Source organism: Engystomops pustulosus, chromosome 3 (genome assembly GCF_040894005.1).
Source record: "Engystomops pustulosus chromosome 3, aEngPut4.maternal, whole genome shotgun sequence".
NCBI lineage: Eukaryota > Metazoa > Chordata > Amphibia > Anura > Leptodactylidae > Engystomops > Engystomops pustulosus.
The window spans coordinates 180,822,415-180,847,338 of record NC_092413.1 but is presented as its reverse complement, the minus strand read 5'-3'; the positions used below and the strand labels follow the sequence as shown (position 1 = coordinate 180,847,338).

At 42.3% G+C, this 24,924-nt stretch overlaps 1 protein-coding gene across 3 annotated transcripts; it reads right to left on the bottom strand.

The window, feature by feature from the left end:
• Positions 1-800: 800 nt before the first annotated feature.
• FAM124B (family with sequence similarity 124 member B) lies at positions 801-23,585 on the bottom strand. 3 transcript variants are annotated; one of them, XM_072143128.1, is made up of 5 exons: positions 23,475-23,585; positions 16,219-16,468; positions 11,920-12,066; positions 4,591-5,332; positions 801-1,588 (listed from the first exon to the last, which is right to left on the bottom strand). In XM_072143128.1, exons 4-5 carry the CDS (start codon positions 5,317-5,319, stop codon positions 1,079-1,081), a joined length of 1,239 nt encoding a protein of 412 aa, XP_071999229.1. In that variant the 5' UTR covers positions 5,320-5,332; positions 11,920-12,066; positions 16,219-16,468; positions 23,475-23,585; the 3' UTR covers positions 801-1,078. The 3 variants fall into 3 exon arrangements, with proteins under 3 accessions (XP_071999229.1, XP_071999231.1, XP_071999230.1); XM_072143130.1 differs by lacking the exon at positions 11,920-12,066; XM_072143129.1 differs by lacking the exons at positions 16,219-16,468; positions 23,475-23,585 and adding an exon at positions 13,508-13,629.
• Positions 23,586-24,924: the final 1,339 nt, after the last annotated feature.

Genomic DNA, 24,924 nt, shown 5'->3' with positions numbered 1-24,924 from the left:
GAAAAGGAGATGAGAAGAGTCATATTTGCCTGAGATGAGTCAAGTTTAGAACCTGCAAGGGGAGATGCCCATATCTGCAGTTCTATAGCATTGAGAGACACTCTTCTGGTATCATATTAAAGAATAGAATCCCATCTTTCAGGCATGTTGTTCTGTGAGCTACAGAACCAGAGACACAGACAGCAGCAATTAGATCTTTATCTGCAGCTCGCATTTCCAACTATGAGGCACATTTACCTGTCCGAGACGTGATCCCTGAGGTGTGTTCCCCAACGATGATGCACTGTGCCTCTCCCCTCTCAGGTCCGCCGTAGTTCACCTTCTTCTTCCCAGTGCATGTAAGTGCATGGCTTGTGACACATATTTGAATGTTAAATCCTGTGCTTAGTCCGAATCCGTCAGATCGTCCGACGGCCCTCCCCCCAATTTGTGTCGTGTGAAAGCTGGCGTGTTTGCGACACAATCCGATCGCGTGTGACACAATCCCCAGCGCGATCCCCGAAAAGTCGGGAAACCCAACGAAAATGCGGGACCCATAGTAAATAAGCCCCTATGTCTTTAGTTGCTTGTTTCTCTGGTTCATATCTGTCATATAAAACCAAAAGCATGTTTCCTTGTACTATGGAACTGAATACAGCAGCATCATAAGTGACACTCCCCCTGCTGCCTCTAAACCTGACTCATCTAATGCAAATTTGACTCTTCTCTGCTCATTTTCACATGACTTGACATGATTAATGGTTCAGATTTCACATAAAAGAGGTAATTCTAGAAAGGACATTTCATACTCTGCCGCAGGGGCTTGTAGCTTAATGGGATAAAATCTGTTGACAGGTTCCCTTTAACTAGAGACTCTTAGGGGGTCTGAATCTCTGTCCCTGTGCTGATTAATTTTTTGCACAGAAGCAAATTGGTCATGTAGGGGCCCGGTGATGGACCCCTTCTGATCTCCAGTTGGTGACTTATATTAAGCATAGGTTACTTAGTGCCAGTATTGGAGAACCCCTTTGAAGTCTCGTTGCTAGAATAATGGTTACTCCTTCAATAGAAGGTGAACAGAGCACAGCCCTGGCTGACATTAAATGAAGAATTCCTCTGTGAGCTCTTTGCTATTACTATGGAGTCGTTGAGGTCTCTCAGAAGGAAATATTTTGGTCTTGCTGTCAGTTTCTTTGTTTCCTGTGACAGCCGGGGGGCAGCTAGAGTCTCCTTGCCTGGAGGGTAAATCTGGAATATCTTTATGGACTGGAATATTTTGGAGATCCCTTGACGTCCTGTAAACAGATTGCAGCTGGTGCCTCCGCTCTGTAACTCTGTGTCCTGTATCCACATTGGTCTCTGTCTCGTCTATGTGTTGACGCGGCCTTGGCATCAGTTTTGGAAGATTGTTATCAGAAGCACCGCACTCGTTTTGTCGTCGCTCTGATGTAGTGAAGGACTTCTTAACAACCTGCTTGAGATTCAGGTTTCCGGGGACAATCTCATCCTCGGCTGAAGGTTTTGCCAGCTGTGTAATCGGTGACAGCTGAGCATAGAGGTTAGGATCGGGTTTGTCATCACTGTGTGACACCGCAGTGCTGCCAGTTACCTAATTCCAAAAAAATGTATAACAAGTAAAACAATAAAGTCAAACTGAAAAGGAACACTTATAAAATAAAGCAATGAATTGTAGACGTCTGATGGACAGATTCACACAATTGCCAAAACAAAGGAAAGAGAGAGCTGAGACAATGGGGCATATTTAATTGCTAGCACTTACAATTATTTGCCCCGACCCGCCACCTTCAAGCCAGTGGGGCGTGAAGGAGGGGGGCACAGCCGGCCGAGCGGAGGGCGCGGCCGGCCGGGAGTGGGCCGGCGTGGGGCGTTACTGTCGCCGCACCGGCGCACTTGCTGCTGCCGGGGACTTTTCATATGTAAAAAGTCGCCAGCTATGATTTTTTTCTACGCCTGGGCCTGCCTGGCGTAGGATAAACGCTGCGCAGCCGGCTGCCCCGATACATCAAGAGGCGCACGAGTGCCAGCGTATGATAAATATGCCCCAATGTGCAAACTTTATCTCCTCCTTAGTACCTTCCTCTTAAAGGAAATCTACCATTTGTTTTTATGCATTGTGAACCAAACATACCTTGAGAATTCTGTAGCTACACTGATGCAGAAGCATATCTTGTCTAATCCCTGAATTATAAAATTCAGGACCTCGTGAAAGCTGGGTGCAGGCTGAACTGTCCAGACAAGACCTGAGCTGGATGACGCATACACAGTAGCTGGGGGATGGAACAGAGATTGATTACTTTTGCCTGTCAGGGACAACACAGTGATTACACATTATCAGTTTGTGCTTGGCAGGACAAGGCTGGAGAAGTGGATAATTAGGGTGAGGAGAACTGCTGGGCCAGCCACAGAAATGACAGAGCCTCATAATCATAATTATATAATAGCATTTTCAGCAAAACAGCTCAGTTCAGGGATTAAACAAGATATGTTTCTGCATCAGCTTAGCTACAGCATTCTCAAGGTATGTTTTGTTCATAATGCATAAAAGCAAATAGTAGATTTCCTTTAAAGTGGCTGTAAAGTGGGTTTTAATTGGGGGTCCCATTCCCACGAACTGATGGAGCGGAAGGTCAAGCTCTATTCAAAACTGACAGAGTGTCAGAAATTGTAGAGCGTAGTGCTTGGATATCCCTGCTACTCCTATGTCTATGCGAGTGCCGGACATAGCTGAGTGTTGTGTTCTGAAATTTCCCACCCGCCAATAGCATTGAATGGAACATCAGGGCACATGTTCGACCATGCTCCATCAATAGAAAATAGGACCCCCCAAAAACTGGTTTTGACCCTTTAAGGTTATGGGTGACTGTAGCTTATTAGTAATTGAAAATTACTATTGATGTTATCAACGAAATGGAAATGTGTCCAATATCAGGTAAAAAATGTGGGTTAATATATATTTACTGCTATTGCAAAAAAACATGACACCCCTCCAGCTAGTGACAAACATGTGACAAACTTTTAAAAATGAATAGTGCAGATGATAGTAGTAAACTGAGAAAATAGTAATAGTATGATGGAGGGGACATGCAAACAGTCAACAGAAACTTTATCAGGGTAAGTATAATATGGGTGACCTTATTTGGGTTATTAGAGTTACCATGAAACATTTTCTATAAGTAGCCAATTACTGTAAACCATTTATGTAAATAATCTTCCTGTCATGTTCTCCTTTAACATCTAAGAGATAAAGGAACCTGATAATGTTTAATTACTGAACTCTTTACATACAGTCCGAGTGTAATGGCCCGCTGGTCAGGGCATTATGAACTAAACCTGGTAACTCTGTGTGTGGTAGCCAGAGTATATGCACCTCTGGGCACTAATTCAGGGTATTTGAGCTATGTCCAAGGGAATTATTCCTTAGTCTTTGTCCCCATCTATGGTTATTTATGGTATTGCATGTGAATTGCAATCTGCCTGTGAAGAAAGGGTTAATGTTTTCACTGTTGACAATAATTGTATCAAAATGTAATCCTTCACTGTTTTGAGGTCAGCCCTTGGTTGGAAATCTGGAATTAGACCAGAGTGGAAGATTATAATTATTCCCTGTGGCTGGGTTTCAGGGCAGTGTTAAGTTCCGGTCTATCTGAGAAGGTCTGCAGACTGGTGGCCTGCAGCTGCTGTCTCCCCTCAGAGGGCTGTCCACTCTATCCGACCTGTGGCTCTGTATGTAACCCTCCACATAGCCTCTCTCAAATTGCTGCCCAAGCAGTCTAAGGTATTCTCCAGCTACAGGACCAAAGCTGTGAGCTACACCCAGACTGCAATACAACACCAGCTACGTCATGGAACCCAGCAGGAAGGACCCATGGCTGTGTTAGAAGTGTGCTCAACAAAGAGACTGAGTTTTTGAGTTAATCAACCCTTTTTCTACATGTGACCCCTTGCTGCCGCTACCATCACAGGCCTCCCCTTTATCATCTGCCCGGGGATCCCTACACCGGGGGTGCCTCAAGGGAGACCTTTATCTTATTGCGGCCTCCCCCTCTTTTTGCATCCTCTCACTGGTCCTGCCTGGCAGGGACGAGGCCTGTTTGCCTGGACAAAGCCTGGAGAAATCTGCAACCTGCCTAGCGCTAGGCTTCGCATCAAGCCCACCACTGGATAGTCTAATCTTCTCGGATATAACTCATCAAGGGAAATATTCTTAAGGTATAGAAAGAGTTCATCTTTATCCTGCTTTACTTATCTCTGTGCTGCATATGAAACATCAGATACTCACTACAGTAGAAAGAAGCAGAAAAAATACAGACATCTATGGGGAATCTCTCTTTTTGATTACTTGCTGGGGTATTTGGATATGTAATTTTCCCTTTTATTTCTAATATAAAAGGGTGGCACTTTTCACTCATCCTGTAGTCTCTGAAAAATAAATGTAGTAAGTGTTTGTGAAAAACCAGAGGGAAAAAGAGGTCCAGTAAAGGCCAAAAGCTTACTCCTGGCACCATGCTAAGTATTAGAATTTTCCCTTATTTCCCTTAAGAACTATAACTTACAGAAGGCTTAAAGTATGACAATGCTAGGATTCATTACCAAAAGCAAGATTTTGTTTCCATCATAGTCTTGGGTTTGCCATCTTGTGCCACTGATTGGCACACAAGGATAAGGCAGCAATGGAACCAGCTCTCCTATTGCTTGTATGGTGAATTGCAGGGCACAGGCATGTTTGACTTGTGCACAAACACCAGGCGGCAGCTGTTTTAAGGAAAATTGTATGGAAGTGTGCTTAGTAGAATGTAAGTCAAAGAAGCAAAATCCAATCTTTTGGCTGGTGGCCTCCATCCCCAGGATCATCTCATAAAGTCTTACGGCATCTTCATAGTTATCAAAATCACAGTATAGAGTAACTCTCAAGATCTCTGTGCCATAGTGAACCTGTCTGATTCCCCACACAGGCATATGAACATCTAGACAGTAAAAGTCATCATTCGTTGGACATGATGATGGAGATGGTCCTTGGCCAAACCCTGTGTTGACATAATCCCACGGGGGAAGCTGGAAGAAGCTTTGGAGGAGGGATAGCTTTTCTTCACCCACGTCTTCCTTTAGAAAAAGTATCACAGAAATCCCTGGAAATTCAAATCTTCTCTTTCGATATTCATAGTGCCGGATCGGGACAGCTCGTTCTGAGACCTGGATGGGTTGAATATCAAGGCACAGACCTTGAAGAATTCGCTTGACTGCCTGACGAAATACTGCAGAGTCACCTGGGTTTGCCAGTAGGTAAATAGTGACAGGTAATGCCGGGTGTTTGCCATCCATTTAATGTGTTGCTCTGTTATAGAAGAAGACAGGATGGAAGCAGATTATCATTTTGAAATTATACAGATCTTATTTCTTGACTGTATAAAAAAGGCTTGTGATAAAAACATTGGCAAATGGATATCAGCATTAGATTGGCTTATTTTACTTTCCGTATTAGGAGCCTGGAGAACTTTTGTTTGCAACCATAGTAAACGGACGCCTATGTCATAGCTTCAAGGTGTATTCCCTAGTCACGTATTTATGCAATATCCACAGGATAGGTCATAAATACATGTTGCTACCCATCAATTTGTGGAATACATGATAGGTGCATTTCCACCTCTGGAACCCACAGCAATCCTGGGAATGGGGATCGGCCCACAGCCCAGCTGCCTGGAGAGATCATGTCTGTGAGAGCGCCAAAACTAGCAGAGCACATAGACCCAATGGAGTGTTTCTGCGCATCCATTTGGCCAGGCTGCCGCAAGTGGGTCAGCAGGATCAGAAGTGGCATGGTTTCCATCGATTTCCGATTTGCGCCGCATTTAAAAGGGGTTTGTGTCACACGCGATCGGATTTTGGTGCATCGGCGCTGGCTTTCATGCGATAGAAATCGGAGGGGCGGGCCGTCAGACGATCTGACTGATTCGGACTGAGCATGGGATTTAACTTTTAAATTGTGTCGCAAGGCAATGCACTTACATACACCAGGAAGAAGAAGGAGAACTCCGGCGGACCTGAGTGGGGAGTGACACATGCACGATCTACGCAGCACAGTGCATCATCGTTGGACAGTCCGGATCGGGGATCGTGACTCGGATGGGTAAGTAAATGTACCCCAGTGTTTATTCATTTTGGCCTAGTTTCTGTTAAATAATAATAATGAAAGTATAATTTGCCATGTGCTATTGTTCATTTACGGTTGTATATATCCAATATTAAGACATAAAACCATAGTAATCAGAGAGAGAGTACCTTCTTCCTCTGATGACTATAGCTGCTTTGCTCATGAGCTTATTATAACTATACTTATGGTACAACATCATAGGGTTAAATGTGGTTGTCAAGAAGATTATGTTTACAAATCACTTAAAAGACTTGGGTTCAGGCAATGCAATGTAAGCAGCAGAGAGATGTGCAGCACATGATGAGCCTCCAGCAGAACACACCTTTGTATAATAATCTCAGATGTCACAATCACAGGTTATATTCAGACACTTCTGTATCTTCTGACTGTGAATGGAAAGTTAACTTTCCTGTTTAGCAGCACAAGCGTCTTACATGCAGGAAAGGTGCCACTTCCTTTCATTGTGTTCTGACTCATTTCTAGCAGCTGTTAACTGAGCTAAAATCCTCTCACTCTGCTGAGGCCATGCTTGGAAGACTAGAGGCACAACTTAAAGGGGTATTCTATAAGTATACTGCTCGACCTTATCTTCCAGATAAGTAACCATTTACAGCTCAGCGGTAGTGATGGGTAGTCCGGCTCCTCTTAGTAAGCTGGATCATTAGGCTCAGTGCCGGCTCCAGCTTTAAGTAGGCCCCTGGGTGACAGAGCCTTAGTGGGGCCCTTAGTGGGCCTCCCTCCAGTAGCAAGACTATCCCCCGCCCCCCACAGTAACCACACTGTCCCACCCCCCATAGCCACACTGTCCCTCCAACATAGCCACACTATCTTCCCTACAACCCATATTCCATTAGCCACACTGTCCCCCCATATGTACCCACACTGTCACCCCTACATAGTCACACTGTCCAATAACCCATAAGCCACACTGCCTCCCCCTATGTAGCCACACTGTCCTCCCACCCATAAGCCACACTGCCCCCCCCAACCCATAAGCCACATGGCCCCTCCCCCTGTAACCACACTGTTTCCACCCCCTGCAGCCACACTGCCCACTCATAAGGCACACTGCCTCTCCCCCTGTAGCCACACTGCCCCCCCCCCTCTGTAACCACAGTGTTTCCACCCCCTGTAGCCACACTGCCCCTCCTCCTGTAGCCACACTGTCCCCCCCCAACTCATAAGGCACACTGCCTCTCCCCCTGTAGCCCCACTGCCCCCCCTTTAACCACACAGTTCCCCCCCAGTAGCCACACTGTTCCCTCCCACCCATAAGGCACACTGACCCTCCCCGTGTAGCCACAATGCCCCACCCCCCACTCTGGGAAAGAAAAAAAAACCTCACCTTTCCTCGCTCCCCCAGAGCAGCACCTGCAGCCACCTTCTTTCTTCGGCATGCTCCCATTGTACGCACCAGCTCTGGGACCGGCAGACGTGATCTGATTACATCATGATGTGCGCCGGCTTCAGAGCTGTCGCCCACAGTGTGGAGCACCGCTTCGGGGGAACGAGGAAAGGCGAGTTTTGGTTTCTGCCTCTGTGCTGCATTCCCGACAAGCGCAGCATAGAGGCAGAAAAACTGCACAAGCCGGAAGCTGATCATTTGTACCAGTGTCTTAAAGCAACACTGGTACAATTGATCCGGGGGCCGGAAATATTTTTCCGGTGCCCGAGTGGGCCACTCCAGTACCCCGGCACTTGCCGGGATAAGCCGGGTGCTGGCGCAGGGCCTGATAAGGCTCTGCTCACTAAGATAGCCGGCTCTTCTGGCACCTGAATAGCTCCCTATTAAATGTATGATAGGGAGCCTCAGATCAGTCAGTCACCCCTCTCCACACCACTTTTAATCCGATCTTTAAGGGGGCATTGTTGATCGGTTAGTGGCGGGGTTAAAGAAGACATCCCATCGTTCACACAAGAGAGGCGGCTTGTCCATGAATGACACATCACTACTCAGTGGTCTGCAGTTTACAATGTACCTGAACTAACACAGCTCTTTGCGCATGAATACAAGTGTCAGAGTCTGGTCCTGATGATTTACCACTGATGACTAAGGACAGGTCCTGAATATCATTTTTAAGCTTTTTATCTGCTTTTTCCTCCTGTGGTGAGCAATGTATCTGAAAACATTCTGAGATTGTCCACTTTTGACAGATAAGGAGGCTTATTATTATAATTATTCACATTACTTTCTTATTCATCTGTTATTTATATCTATCTATCTATCTATATATATATATATATATATATATATATATATATATATATATTTAAACACTTCTTCAATTGGAGGTTATTCAAAAAAATCTACCTCTATAAACATAATTTTCCAAAAATGTAGCCCTGTTGTCCCGCATCAATAAAACAGTCATCCTTGGATACAATCACACCACACCATACCAGCAATCGACACACATGCAATTTTGAGTCCTGCCTGACCACCTGGATTTGAGAGTTCATTACCTTAAGACGCCAGTGGGATATTCAGTAACGCCTGGCCATTTAATTTGCAAAAGCAATTTGTTTCTTTGCTCCATCACTCCAGCAGCAGTGGTTGTATCCAAGGACAAATTATCTTCACACAGGTGCATTGTTTTTAATAACATCCAATTAATGAAATGTATATGTGGCAGATGAATTAAATTACATGTGAATGTCCAGATGAAAATACCCCTTTAACTCTTTCCATATCTAGAGATGATTTCCCTTGATGATTCAGCTCTCTGAGGAGTCTAGACTATCCAGGAACTGTCTATAAAGACTTACGTTATTAGAAACTTTATCAGGTTCTTTTATCTCTCTGCTATCAGTGGATACAGGGCAGAAAGCTGATTTACCCAAACTTCTTAATACAGGAAAAAAGACTGTGGGATAAAGGACACAGGAACAGATTTCTTTAATAAGGTACATTACAAAGTTTACTATTACCATCTGCACTCTACACGTTAACCCCTTAATGACCGCCGTATCGGCTTTCTACGGTGGACATTAAGGGTACTTCTTCTGATGCGACGCCTTTCTACGGCGGCGCGTCAGAAGAAGGTTTCGGGACACCGGGTCTCGCTGGTGCCGGTGTCGGGCTGTGATATCACAGCCCAGACCCTGCACTAACACCCGGGATCGGAAAAACTCCGATCCCGGGTGTTTAACCCCTTACACGCCACGGTCAAGCATGACCGCGGCGTGCAAGTGTGTCCCCCGTGGATCGTACCCCCCCGGTGTTCTTACCGGGGGGATCCGATCCCGCCTGCTGCTGCCCCGGGTCCCGACGAGTGACCCGAGGCTGTCGGCTCCTCTCTGTGCCAGGTTCCGCCTCCTGGCAGGACCCGGCTGTGTGTAACTGAGCATGCGCGGCATGCCTAGTTACTTACACTATACACTACAATACAAGTGTATTGCAGTGTAAAGGCTTGAATAAGCGATCAGATGATCGCTTATTCAAGCCAAGAAGTAGAAAATGTAAAAAAGTTAAAAAAAAATTTAATCTTTTTATAATATAATTAAATAAATAAATAAAATAAAAGTCCCATAATCTCCCCAGTAGCACATAAAATGCAAATAAAGTAAATAAAACACAAAAACATGTACATATTTGGTATCACCGTATTAATCTGTACAATAAATCTAAATCAATATTGAACCCCGCTCGGTGAACTACGTAAAGAAAAAACTCCAAAAACTTCCCATAATATACAATTTTTCATCAAACACCATCACAAAAAATGTTCTAAAAAGTGATAAAAACAAGTTACGTTCCCTAATATGATACGACTGAAAAGAACAACTGTTTACACAAAAAATAAGCCCTCAACCAGATCTGACAACAGAAAAATACAGAAGTTATGGCCCTGAAAAGTTGGTTTTGCTCAGGAAAATTAAGCAAAAATAAGAAAAACTATATAAATGAGGTAACACCGCCATTGTAGTGAACCAGAGAATAAAGATAAAATATTATTTTTACATTACGGTGAGCGGGGGGAAAAAAATGCTAACAATCCAAAATAAAAATTGATGATTTTGTTTGTGTCCCCCTTGAAATAGTTAATAAAATCTCAAGAATAAGCTTTAGACTCCCCAAATAAATTATCTATACATTGTATCTCATCCCATAAAAAATAAGCCCTCATATGTTTGTATTACCAAAAAAAATAAAAATTTATAGGTCGTACAATGTGACAATACAAATCTGCTGTGGACGGCGCCTCCATTCATTCTATGCTCGGCCGTGCGCCCGTACAGCAGTTTACCACCACATATGTGGTATCAGTACACTCGGGAGGAATTGGGCATCAAGCTTTGCAGTGCGTTTCATCATTTAATTTATTCTGAAAATGTCAGTTTTGGCCTAAATGAATGTATTTTCCAAAAAAATTCTATAGTTTCTAAATCGCAGGTCCATATTTTTTAACCCATGTGAAACACTTAAAGGGTTAATGGACTTAATAGAAGTTGTTTTACATATGTTGAGGGGTGAACTTTCTATAGTGGGGTAATTTATGGGGTTTTACTATTATTTAGGCCTCTCAAAGTCACTTGAAAGCTGAGTTGTCCCTCAAAATGTGAGTTTTGGCAATTTTCATGAATATAAGAAAAATCGCACCTAAAGTTCTCCGCCTCATAACATCCTTGAAAAATGACCGGAAGCATAAAATATCATCCCAACATAAAGCAGATATTCTGTAAATGTTAATTATCAAACTTTTTGAGTAGTTTTACATCTTGTCTGGAAACCAGAACATTTCAAACTTGGAAAATGAAGAATTTTTACAAACTTTTGCCAAATTTTCACTTTTTTTCAGAACGAAACGCAAAACTTATCACTTAAATTTTATAACTAACATGAAGTACAATGTGTCACGAGAAAACATTCTCAAAATCACCCGGATATGTTAAAGCGTTCCGAAGTTATAACCAATTATCGTGAGACAGGGCAGATTTGAAAAGTCGAGTCTGGTCATTGAGCTGAAAACTAGTGTCGGTGATAAGGGGTTAAAGTTCCCAGGCACCAGTTCCAAAAACCTATAACAAGGACTCAATTTTTTAATACTAGTCTGTGCAGGGTGACCCTTGGACCTCTCAGGCACCAGTCCATGAAATGCAGCTGTACCTCTGTGTGCTAATAAGATTTAGGATTCTGATATGAAATGCATGGCAAAAAATATATGATTACATTATAGCTCTTTTGCCTATTGAATATCTTAAAATATTATGTTACTGGACTATATTTACTTTAAACATTAGAAAAATACAGATTTTGGCTACTTTGAAGAACGTGGTTAAATATTAGGACATAGAGGCAAATCAACTAATCCTGTCTTAAAAAACATCTACAGAAATAATGATGGTAGACTCCTATAATATACTTACTCATCAAGAGGTCTTCTTTCCCATTGTGTTTTTATTCTATCCGGGGACAGGGCTATGTGTTATAAAAAGGGTTTTATAATATATGATAATGAGCTGGAGGCGCTCAGGCTTACATCACCTGAGTGCCTCCTGGATCTGGGGGCTGATAATTTATGCAGCCCCCCATTATTCTTACTACAGCTGGGTCCCGCCTTATCATCACTCAATTATCAGCCCTGGAGACAGATCAGTTAATTAGAATATTTTATAAAACTCTTTTTTAGGAAAATCACCCTATCCCAGGATTGAATAAAAACACTGTAGGAAAGAAGATATCTTGATGAGCAAGTACTTTGTAGGAGTTTACCATGAGTATATCTGATGGTAGATATCTTTTAAGTTTGATTCACCAAATTTGGCTTTACCTTTCCCGCCTTATTTCAGATGATAGTAGGCTCTGGTTACATCTTCTCTCTATAGAGCTGTCGTTCACCATCATTTGTGGTAATGTTCCCTTGTAGCTCTTTGGATGTCACTTGTCTCTCAGTAGTTCACACAGTTATGATAAGTGTCTGTAGTGTAATGGAGAGAATTGCATGTCAGTACATATTAGTTCCCTGTATCTGGAATTCCCCCATATAACCAGTTATCAAGTCGGCACTACTGTTATTCTTCTATTCACATTGCAAAATCCTTGTCTCCTTAGTGACAGTTTCAGTACAAGGCAACCCCTTCTGGCCCTCCCTATATACGGAATCCTGTATCAGATCTTATTGGAGAAAACCTAAGTGAAAAGATTTATGAAATGAAGTTACTTTTCTGATGCAGGTTATGTATAATATAACTATCGTGGTCGCAGCAGGTGCGACAGGGACCGGGCCCAGCAATGGTCCAGGGCTCGCAGTCGGCCAGTGGGCAGTCTGCGGGGTTGTCAGATGTGAGAAGAATCAATTGTATGCGTGTCAGAGACTCATACAATTGATTACAATAGTGGCGCAGGCAGGCAGATGCACGTCTATACGTGGTTCCTGCGCACACTGATGATGTCATCAGCAGCGCTACCGCCACATCATACAGTGTGTGGGGGGCCTCTGCTGACATCTCATTAAGGGGGCCTCTGCTGCCATCTCATTAAGGGGGCGTCTGCTGCCATCTCATTAAGGGGGCGTCTGCTGACATCTCATTAAGGAGGTGACTGCTGACATCTCATTAAGGGGGCGTCTGCTGACATCTCATTAAGGGGGCCTCTGCTGCCATGTCAGTAAGGGGGCCTCTGCTGCCATCTCTTTAAGGGGTCGACTTCTGCAATCTCATTAAGGGGTGTGCTGTGAGCATTTCTTTAATAAGAGCTGCTGGAATAAGGGAAGCTGCTGGACACTACATATAAGGTGTATAAGAAGGTTCTATGAGTATAATTCTGTGTAGCATATATGTGTATTCTCAAGTGTAATGTGCGGGACAGGGGTGGTAGTGAGAGTTTAGGTATATGGGGGCCCCGATCTGAAGTTCGTACCATGGCCCAGTAGAGTCTTGTTACGCCACTGCTGACCAGAGTATACATAGTGTCCTAGCTGCAGACAGCATGTTATAGAGCAGGAGTAAAAGAGCAAATTGTACAAAGTGTTCTATCTATAGACTGCATGTTATAGAGCAGGAGGAGCTGAGCAGATTGTGCTTAGTGTCGTATCACAGGAAGCTAGTTATAGAGCAGGAGGAGCAGACGAGATTGTGCATGGTGTCCTATCTGCAGGCAGCTTGGTATAGAGCAGGAGAAGTAAAATGGATCAACAAATTGTTTTTTGGGAAAATATTCTGTATAATTTCCCATCTAATCAGTAAAATTTGTTTTCTAGTAAATCATTTTTTCCCACAGATTCCCTTCATATGGTTCTCTGATTCCTTATAAAGAATGTGTAAATTATAACAGTGGCCAAAGATTGTGGACTTGATAAATATCCTTTCCCTAATTTGTATGGTCTGTGGGACATTAATGAAGATACCCGAATGCCGTACCAATCTTACTGCCATCCTTGGTCTTCAGACATTGCCATCTGTGGCCACTGTTATACTCTGCACATCCCTGAACATCAAGGAGTCTCCTTAGATAGAACCATAGAAGCTGCACAAAACAAGTCTACAATCAGTGGCGTAACTAGAAGCTGATGGGCCCCAGTGCAAAGTCTGTGCCAGGCCCCTGACTATAATGTATGGTTTATAGTAATAGTCTTCTCAAATGGGACAGTGACACCATAAGGGCCCCCTAAACCTCTTGGGCCCGGGTGCAATTGCAACCTCTGCACCCCCTCAAGTTACACCCCTGACTACAATGCTACATTGTGGAGGTGACCCACAATATACCCAACACCACTCTTACCCTACACTACACGTCTGTCCAGAGACGTCACCTCCTTTGTTCTCCTTAGTGGAATGCAACAAGAAGAACACATTCATTCTTGAATTAATTTCCTTTTTTTTTGGATCTTGGATGTGTCTAGCAATTATCTGTGTAAACAAAGACATTTGTTTTGTGTTTTACTAAAATTATCTTCTGCTCCTAAAATGGGCAAAATCCAAATAAAAGTATTTGTGAATATAACTTCTAAGCTGCTTATGTGGTATAAGAAAGTTGGCGCAGTCTCTCTCTTACTCTGAAATACCAAACATGTATAAAACTATTGAGTTTTAGCAGAAGACAATACATTCAACATTCAGCTTTATGTGCAGCAATATACTCAGATCTGCCGATACAACAACAACAACAACAACATACTGCTCTTCAATGTAATGGACTAAACTCCAAAGGTCAGTAACTTTTGTGTAAGCAATAACAATTAATAATTGTTAACAATCAGCCCAACATCGATCAGTGTCCCAGTCAGTGACTGCTGAAAAGTATTAAGAACTTTCAAAAGAAAAGTTTGAAGTTAAACTCTAGGTCTATAGATTCACAAAACATCATTTTATCATTAAGGGTGCCGGGATTCCCTAAAGCTCAAGTTAACTGAACCTCAGATCAATATGAAACACTATGATAATCTAGATTTGTTCACTTGAACTACAGGGGGAGATGGATACATTGGAATGCATGGGTGTCCCCCTGACTAATCCCAGCTATGGCTAGAAGCAAGGAACGCCATTTTGCCGGATCAGCTGCATGGTCACCAGGGTTATGTGGGATTCACTTGAACCCAAACTTTAAGTTTGGGTTTGTTTATCTCTAATTGGACTGTAATGTAGATATTAAAATGTAAACTTATGGGCATCTGTATACACCCTCATGTCTCAAAACAGATCTAACACATAATAAAAACCCTCTTGCTTGCTAAGAATGTCTCCATAGTATGACAAGGTCAATAAAATCTTCTATATAACGTAAAATAAACACTACATGTACAGCAAAATCTCAATAAATCCCATACCCCATCCAGATTTGGATAAACAGATTCACACTTTCACTCCACTGAATGAAGAAAAATGTCTAATTGCTGTGGTCTGACTTTTGGGAGCCCCAGTGATCCCCACAATATTGAAGAAGTCTCCTAAAAGTTAGAGGTAAGTATGTGCACCTTTATTCACAATGGGCACTTCCAGTCTCCTGATCACCGGAGGTCACAGTGGTTGGACACTTATCTCCTGTGTGGGGTACAGGCAGTCCTCGGGTTACATACAAGATAGGTTCCGTAGGTTTGTTCTTAAGTTGAATTTGTATGTAAGTTGGAACTGTATATTTTATAATTGTAGCCCCAGCCTAAAATTTTTTTGGTTTCTGTGACAATTGGATTTTAAAAATGTTGGATTGTCATAAGAACCAGGATAAGCAATAAAGCTCCATTACAGACACCAGTGATAACTGTTATAGCTGTTTATTGTAGCCCAGGCTAAAGTACAGTAAATTACCAACATCCAGAGGTCCGTTTGTAACTAGAGGTCGTCTGTAAGTCGGGTGTTCTTAAGTAGGGGACCGCCTGTACTGTCAAATTGGGAACCCATAAAATGTAAAAGGAAGCACAAAAATATCAATCACGAAGAACACAGGTCAAAGTATAAAATAGTAAAATATAACCTTGTGATCATAGACAATACAAAAAATGGTGACACATTTTGGAGCGTGACATCTGGTCATTACTCATACCTAATGAGAACAGCAGCATATACAGAATATAAAGTCACACTGGAGTCTCGTGAGTTGAAGAGAAAAATGGTAAAAATGCATCTAAGAAGCTGAGAGATGACACAATAAATAGTACAATAGATGCCACCAGTGATTGTAAACTGGCTGCCTGTGTCTGAAGAGTAAAATAACTCGGGAATGCTTTACAGTATGAGGAAAAGTTATAAATTGCTAAATTAAGTAGGAAAAATCTTTCTACCCTGCTGAGAGACAATGAGGAAGACTTATCAGAAGTGTCTGAGGCGGAATTGTTCTAGTTGCCTGTGGCAACCAATCATAGCTCAGCTTTTATTTTCCCACAGCTGGTTATAAAATTATAGCTGAGCTCTGATTGGTTTCCATGGGAAACTAGAACTGTTTTACCTCAGACACTTCTGATAAATCCCCCATAGTTTCTATACATGTATCTCGACCATATGTACCATATGTGTACCTGTATATAGATGCCTATAGATATTTCTCACATCGTACATGGCAGCAGTGGTTCCCACGGCCAGGGAATCTGTATAAATGTTGTGTCCCCCAATTCTATCACTTATAATAATGTACTTACCGGTTGTTCAGGATGGTGGGTCATCCATATCATGCATTCTTGGTGGAATGTCTTACATACAATTCTGCAGATCCTTAGGCTTACACTCTTCTTTCACAAACTGAAGCTGGAAAAGGAAGAGTCCCGACCTTTCCTCTGTTCTTCCTTTTCTGGGGAGGGGACCACCCCCTACATCAGTCTGAGCATCTATTGTCAGACAGTAATTTATGGCACTAGCTGCCTCAGTTTTCTCTCTCCCGGCTGTGAAATGCTATAAAAGGCAACACAAAGGCAGTTTAATAAGAAAATTAGAGAGAATATATGACAAAGACCAGCAGTAATAGATCCACTTTACATTCAAAAATCTATATTTTCTACAGAAAGATTTTCTAAAAATATTATATAGCAGTTTTTATTTTTAGATATTATTGTGGAGTTATCTGAAATTGTTGGTATTTAGATGTATTTTTTTGATAGCACAAATGCGCTTTTCCACCAATTTCACTACATTTTTTTCCAGTTTCCCAGTACACGGCATGGAATATCAATTTGTAAAAATAATCTGCAGGAAGAGTCCAGTTTTCTGAGAGACTTGTCATGTGTTCCGGGTTATCCATTACACTATTCTCTGACATGGCCAGGAGTATAATAATGAGATCGGTGTGACAATATATTTCAGTAATTAATGGCTTAATACGTTTCGGTATCGTTTGCAGCTCAGCAGGAGGTGACATTCCCGGCATTCCTAATGCTATAAAGAAAGTTTCCCTCAGGTTGCCCTGGTGTTATCTGTCTGTATCCTACAGATTTATGGGATTTCTCTCCCAATTACACTCAGTACATATTCATCGCCTTGTATTAGATAAAATGGCCCGTGCCGTCTTATCCAGGTTTATTTAACTTGAAACAAAAAGTAATTTACAATGACATAATCATCGTTTTTAAGAGCAGGGAATAACTGGAAAGTATCAATATCATAAATGCCTGGGCCATAATGAGTATTTACCGGCAACTTTGCTATATACTTTATTTAAAGGGGTTTTCTAGTAATATGGAAAACCGCAAACTGGCTAGGGTAAGAGAAAAAAAGGAACACATATTAAACTTGCTCCGCCGCCTTGTTCCCAGTGCACTCCAATAGATCCAATAGATCTTGCACTGGACTGGAAGCTCTGGGGGTCCCTGGCCTGTTACATCCAATGAGTGGCCTCCTAAGACATGGGATGCCACTTGTTTTCCAGGGGGCTTCACTTCCTGAATTGTCCCATTTCAACAAGTCTATTATAAGAAGTGGGTGAATAGTGCTAAACAGACCTGTTAAAATTCGGGTCTGGCCAAGTTCAGTAAACCCCAATTTTAAAGCCCTATTCAGTACCTAATCTCAGACCCCAACCAGTAACACCTGCGTTAAGTGCTCCGATCAGTGGTACTGATCTCAAGTGTTTACTGTTTAAAGAGCCAACCCACCCAAAATAAATACTTAATTAAAAAACTTTTTGTCAACCTGTATGCAACTCACCTGATGTGAGTGCACTAATAGTAATGGGGTCCGGTATATACAGTGTTCACTGCACTACCCTGTCTACCTGTCCTTGACAGGTCTCACTGCTAGGACTTGCTGCTGTGTGAAACATTGAGAGAGCTCTGTTCTATCATTGGGCATGTGACCAGAGTGATGTCATCTAAAGTCCTAATACCTACCCCATATAAGTATCTGATCACATGAAATCACAGTATACCTCCATGAAGATGGGAGGGACTAGAAGTCCATGGAGGCATGCTGTGATTTTATGTGATCAGATACATACATGGGGTAGACATGCAAACGTAATTTGGTAAAGGACCTTAAATGACATTACCCTGGTCACATGCAATGGCGGATCTTCATATAGGCGGTATAGGCAGGCTTCCCTGGACCTCGTCTTCCCAGGGTCCATGCCACCCATACCTGGGCTCTATATGAAGGACGCCACAGCTTCAGGTTAAAAAAAAAAAAAGCTAAACTCACCTTCAGTCTCTTCTTCCTGCAGCTCCATCTTCTCCTCTTCCAGCCCATATGCATCCCTGTGACCGGCCGCGTGACGTCATAGTATTGCCCGTGGAGAAGAAGCCGAAGGTGAGTATAGCATTTTTTTTTTAAAGGGGCACTTATGCAGACATTTCTGTAAAAGACTGTGCCCTGCTATGGGCATTTCATTAAAGGAGGCTCTGCAGTTGCCATTTCAATAAAGGAGGGCTCTGCAGTGGCCATTTCATTAAAGGGTGATTCTACTATGGACATTTCTTTAAAGGGGGTCTCTACAGTGGATATTTCATTAAAGGCTCTGCTGTAGGCATTTCTTTAAAGGGGGGCTCTCCAGTGGCCATTTCATTAGAGCTGGGCCCTGCAGTGGCCATTTAGTTAAAGAGGGCTTCTACTGTGGACATTTCATTAAAGGCATCTGCTGTGGGCTTTTAATTAAAGGTGTGTTCTGCTGTGAGCATTTCTTTAACCCGTTCACGACCCGTGACGTAATAGCACGCGCTGAGCCCTCTCCATAGCCGGTAAGTCTTTGCTCAGGTTACCCTGACCCACTGCTAGATTAGGAGAAGCTGATAAAATTACTTATGATTTATCTCTTGACAGACAGTTGCTGCACAGTTTTATCAGAGCTGAATCCACAAGTGAAATATTCATTAAGCATAAAGAGCTTCCTGTCTTTATCTCTATGATGTAAGATATGCTAATAATAGTATAATAGTGGAGCATCAAGTGCTATAAGTCTCCAAACGCCTGTAAGGTGGCCCTAATTGGCAAAGTTGCCATACAGAAAACTCTTACTTGCCGCCAATATGCTTCAGTGCAGCTTTCACTGCTTTTTCTTTCATCTGTTTGTGACTGGACCTTAAAAGACAGGGCACTTATAGCACTGTTTTTCAGGGATACTGAAAAGTAAAAAAAATATTTAAGGACTTTTTTTGAGTTATGGTTACAAAAACTGGAGAAAAAGATTTTTCTTGTAATACATAGTATACATTTTGTTCAGTTTTCAAATTAACTCAAAATGAGCATTGTAAAGGAACTTTCTGTAGGTCTCTGGCTTTTAAATTAGTGGGGGAACATGAGAAACTGCAGACTTGGGACCCACATTCGCTCATGTCTTTTGTCGGTGGGTAGACGGTGACAAGTAAAGTACACTCACCGGCCACTTTATTAGGTACACCATGCTAGTAACGGGTTGGACCCCCTTTTGCCTTCAGAACTGCCTCAATTCTTTGTGGCATAGATTCAACAAGGTGCTGGAAGCATTCCTCAGAGATTTTGGTCCATATTGACATGATGGCATCACACAGTTGCCGCAGATTTGTCGGCTGCACATCCATGATGCGAATCTCCCGTTCCACCACATCCCAAAGATGCTCTATTGGATTGAGATCTGGTGACTGTGGAGGCCATTTGAGTACAGTGAACTCATTGTCATGTTCAAGAAACCAGTCTGAGATGATTCCAGCTTTATGACATGACGCATTATCCTGCTGAAAGTAGCCATCAGATGTTGGGTACATTGTGGTCATAAAGGGATGGACATGGTCAGCAACAATACTCAGGTAGGCTGTGGCGTTGCAACGATGCTCAATTGGCACCAAGGGGCCCAAAGAGTGCCAAGAAAATATTCCCCACACCATGACACCACCACCACCAGCCTGAACCGTTGATACAAGGCAGGATGGATCCACGCTTTCATGTTGTTGACGCCAAATTCTGACCCTACCATCCGAATGTCGCAGCAGAAATCGAGACTCATCAGACCAGGCAACGTTTTTCCAATCTTCTACTGTCCAATTTCGATGAGCTTGTAAAAATTGTGGCCTCAGTTTCCTGTTCTTAGCTGAAAGGAGTGACCCGGTGTGCTCTTCTGCTGCTGTAGCCCATCTGCCTCAAAGTTCTACGTACTGTGCGTTCAGAGATGCTCTTCTGCCTACCTTGGTTGTAACGGGTGGCGATTTGAGTCACTGTTGCCTTATTATCAGCTCGAACCAGTCTGCCCATTCTCCTCTGACCTCTGGCATAAACAAGGCATTTCCGCCCACAGAACTACCGCTCACTGGATGTTTTTTTTTTCCGACCATTCTCTGTAAACCCTAGAGATGGTTGTGCGTGAAAATCCCAGTAGATCAGCAGTTTCTGAAATACTCAGACCAGCCCTTCTAGCACCAACAACCATGCCACATTCAAAGGCACTCAAATCACCTTTCTTCCCCATACTGATGCTCGGTTTGAACTGCAGGAGATTGTCTTGACCATGTCTACATGCCTAAATGCACTGAGTTGCCGCCATGTGATTGGCTGATTAGAAATTAAGTGTTAACGAGCAGTTGGACAGGTGTACCTAATAAAGTGGCCGGTGAGTGTATATTACAATGTTTACTGTTATCACCTGCAATGTTGATTTCCCTGATATCTCCTAAAATTTGCCCTGGTTCAGGTGAATAACTATTTATAATTATTATAAATAATTTTATCAGATAATTTAAAAAGATGTTTTTTTTTATATATTTCTTAAGCGTGTATATACAAATATATATACCGTACGTATTTGTGTATATATATAGTTTCTCTTCAATATGCTCCAGGTAACAACATTGTACCAGTAGCTAATAATAATTTATTTTGCAGTGGGCTTTTCAGTTTTCCCAATTACCTCTTTGATACCTGATGTGACATTTCCTGAAGCCTGCGTGTAACCTATTTGGAGATAACGTAGTGAAACAACACACTGTCCTACTTTCTCTCCTGGGGATCATATACGAGAGATACGTCTGACAAGTAATGTGATATACATGAAACTCTGGTATAAATTAAATATCTCCATAAAGAGGAAGTTAAGCTATTAGATATGCACTTTTTTCAGAAATTAGAAAGAGTATTTTGGCTAATATCACAGAGGGACAGGTAAATGTAAAGTAATTAAAGATGGCCAGGCCGCCACTCCACCTTATAGACTGGTGCTCACACTGAATGCCATATCCCTTTTAAAAGCACAAGTTGGGTATAATTACAGGCTTAATCTGCTTTACATGGGGAATTATGACCCACAGTGTTTCATTTACTTCCAGCAGATCCCAATGCAGATTTCACCCCCGAACCCAATGTGTCTTCAGAAACCTGTGATACAGGCAGAGGCTGACCATGCCATTCACAGGTACAGAGGTTATGATTGACAGGGATTAGGCTGTGATTCCAGGGGAAACGTAGAGCAATTATCACAATTTTATTGGCAAAATTTTGATGATTTTTGATGATGAATATCTCTGTATTATTATAATGGCCACTAAATGGTACTATTATCGATATGTGATGCACAAAGTTCCCGTTTCCCCGATGTGTAGGGGTCCTGTACTGTTGGCTCTGCATTGTATCGGAGAAACAAGAACTCAATATTATACACAGAGTTCAGTCCCCGGCAGAGTGATCAGTCTGTGGCACGGCACTCGTCACGTCCGAGATCACGGACGGATGAGAAACTGGCCTAAGAGTCGTCAAAGGTGTCTGAAATGAAGTTTTATTAATCCTCATTTCAATGACAACACAAAACCACTGTTATCACATAGACAAAACAAAATTTACACGTACAAAATATACCAGTTCTGACAGGTAGATAAGTTTTTAGGGCTAATTCGTTCATGGTCTAGAACTTTTATACATTTTAATTCCCCTAATATGCAAATTTTCTAAAGAGCCTACTGGGAGTGGAGTAGCTGAATCTGAGGCTACATGGTGCTGCTATTCCATGACCCAGTAGCCTCTTGCGTTCCGCCTACCAATGCATCTTCAGTGCACAGAGCAGGCCGCCAGCTGCGCAGTCTCAGCTCCGAAGTCATAGCTACTGCTCATGCACAGAACCCGGCTCCCCAGACGAAGCTGCCTTGGTAGGCAGAACGCAAGAGGCTACTGGGGCGTGGAGTAGCCGGGTCATGTAGCCTCAGCTTCAGCTACTCCACGCCCCAGTAGGCTCTTTTGAAAATTTGCAAATAAGGGCAATTAAAATGTATAAAAGTTCTGGTCAACAAACAAATTCGCTCTAAAAAGTGCTATACTACTCTAAATTAGAGGAACCTGCCACCGGATCTACCTTTATAGGTAGATCCGTGGTGGTAGGTTTTCTTTAAGAACAAACCTGCAGAACCTATCTTGTACGTAACCCGGGGACTGCCTGTATTGTGTTTCTCACATCTGTAGATTGTGTTCTATCTGCAGACAACATGTTATAGAGCAGGAGGAGCTGGTTTACAATACTTCATCCTGGTGGTATATGTCCTTTAATGTTTGAAGTGAATGTGCAAGTTTTTGTGAAAAGTTGCACAAAAGTTGTAAATTTTGGAACAACTGGTTTCTCAGTATTTCCTATGCAAGGAAGAGACTGGAGTGCATTTGGGTTCCTAAAGTGGATTGGTTTGAACAAAAGTCGGAAAAAAAACCCACCATTGCAACAGTTGTATGACTTTTATCCACCAGAAAACTGACCAGCCTTATACTTTTTTTTCCCCTATAGGGATCTACACAGCCCCATTGTTATATAATGCACTACAGGCAGTCCTCGGGTTACTTACAAGATAGGTTCTGCAGGTTTGTTCTCAAGTTGTATGTAAGTCAGAACTGTATATTTTATAATTCTAACCCCAGCCAAATATTTGGATTTTAAAAATGTTGGATTGTCATAAGAACCAGGATTAACAATAAAGTTTCATTACAGACACCTGTGATAACTGTTATAGCTGATTATTGTAGCCCAAAGCTAAAGTACAGTAAAATACCAACATCCAGAGGTCCGTTTGTAACTAGGGGTCGTCTAAGTCGAGTGTTCTTAAGTAGGGGACCGCCTGTATTTACAACATAGTATAATTACAAGACATAATATTTCATTATAAATTTTGCAAACATCTAACATTTGTCCCAAACAAACTAAATATGAGTATATACAGAGGCTGCAGCAAAGCCGACTCTATAGTTATACCCAACCTACTACATATCTTAACCCCAAATCACCCAAATCTCACAAATACTAGGAGCTTAAGATATATTCGCCCTCACTACACCTCTGTGCTGTATTGTAAGTAGTAAAGCAGATTTCCAAACAAACTCATCCCTTTGATTGAATTGACAGTGTAGGAAGAACGTAAATGTTGATGAATTGTATTAAAATGGAAATTCAGGCACCGGTAACTTCTAACTCTCCTTCCAAGGGTCCAGGTGCTCTGTGTAATGTAAGGCAATGTAATGATGGCTTGTACTGTACCTTTCATGGGTTCCTCAGTCCACTGGCTGGTTGACGTCTCCTCTTACATGCCAGACATTGACTAGTGGATAATGTGATCCAGGAAATGAGACAGAACAAGAGGTCTTATCCCTTTCTCCCGGGCAGTAACGTCATGCTGCTTGGCAACACTATTACAGTCCTATCTCATGTCTACAAGTGCTAAACACTGGCACCCGAGAATGAACTCACTTCACTCTCCTTTCTTTGGACCTTGTGGTTAACTAATAAGAGAAGACGTTGAGTAACGCACAATAATGCCGGAGGAAACCAAACACGGGCGCTGTTATTGGTGTCCTCTAGAGGGTAGAAGTGGACAACCCCTTTAAGGATAGTCCAAGAATACAATATAATACAATCCAATACAAGAAAAACATAGTACTTCTTTATTGGGAAAGTTAAAATAAGCAGATAAATAATATCAAAATATGAAAACACTATAGACCTTTTGCATTTCAGGTGTCAACAAACCCTTAATCTTCGTGTACAGATTCTCTGGTGGACACACAAGCTTGAAACTTTTGTATCCAGCATCTATCGAACCTATTCTAATGTTGGAAAATGTCACACATTTTATGGGAATGCTCCCCACTTAACTCCTGCTCATCCTGTGTGGGGGTCCTGATTGAGGACCTAATGGGTCACCAACCCCCTCTTACAGTCTACAGACTTTTCATTCCCAAAGCTAAACAGTCCCTGATAGGTTTCCCTTGTAATTGCAGCCAATAGAATTCAATTTATGGATTGCAACTTTCTGAATCCAGTAACCACCCCCCCCCCCCCCCACCAGATTGGCAAGAGTGCATATCCCTGCATCCCCCCGTATAAAAGTGTCACAGGACTTGCCAGGTAGTGTGGCCCAAGCCTCGTTCACTTGGGCCCATTTACTCTACTTAGGTGTAGGGTATTATAATCAAGTTTCAAGTGGTTGGACCCTCATGATCTGATCTCAATGGTCTATCCAAACAATAGCCACATTAATAAATATTAGCCATATTAATGTAAAAAAACCTCATCCTATTTCCACCAAATAATCAATTGCATAGGTACAAAAACAAATACAGGTAAGCCAAGCTCCATATGATTGGCCAAAGGTTTGATTACTAATTTGTTCCTGCAATTGCACCAATTTTAAAAAATGATGCTAATGAAGTGTTCTGATAGGCGTTTCCAGAGCCCCTCCATGTTGCAGCTTCAAAGGCCGTTACAATAAGTAGCACAGGTCTCCCCTCCTGCTGCTATATTACACAGGCAAAGGTAAAAGAAATCGAGCAGAGGGGTAGGGGAGACCGTGTAAAAGCCTGTGAATCTGGAGTGAAACTCATCCAGACTCCCTCAGGCTCATTAGAATAATTTTAAAAGTTGATTTTAGAAGAAAGGAGGCTATGCATAAGAAATATAAGAAGATTACCACAGTCACAGTGCCTGGACC

Bases quoted from the DNA above. Each gene is read 5' to 3' on its own strand.
- FAM124B (XM_072143128.1), bottom strand. From the start codon at position 5,319: ATGGATGGCAAACACCCGGCATTACCTGTCACTATTTACCTACTGGCA. The intron at 1,589-4,590 runs GTAATGAATCCT...TTTTGGAATTAG, and splicing joins GAAACAAAATCTTGCTTTTG to GTAACTGGCAGCACTGCGGT.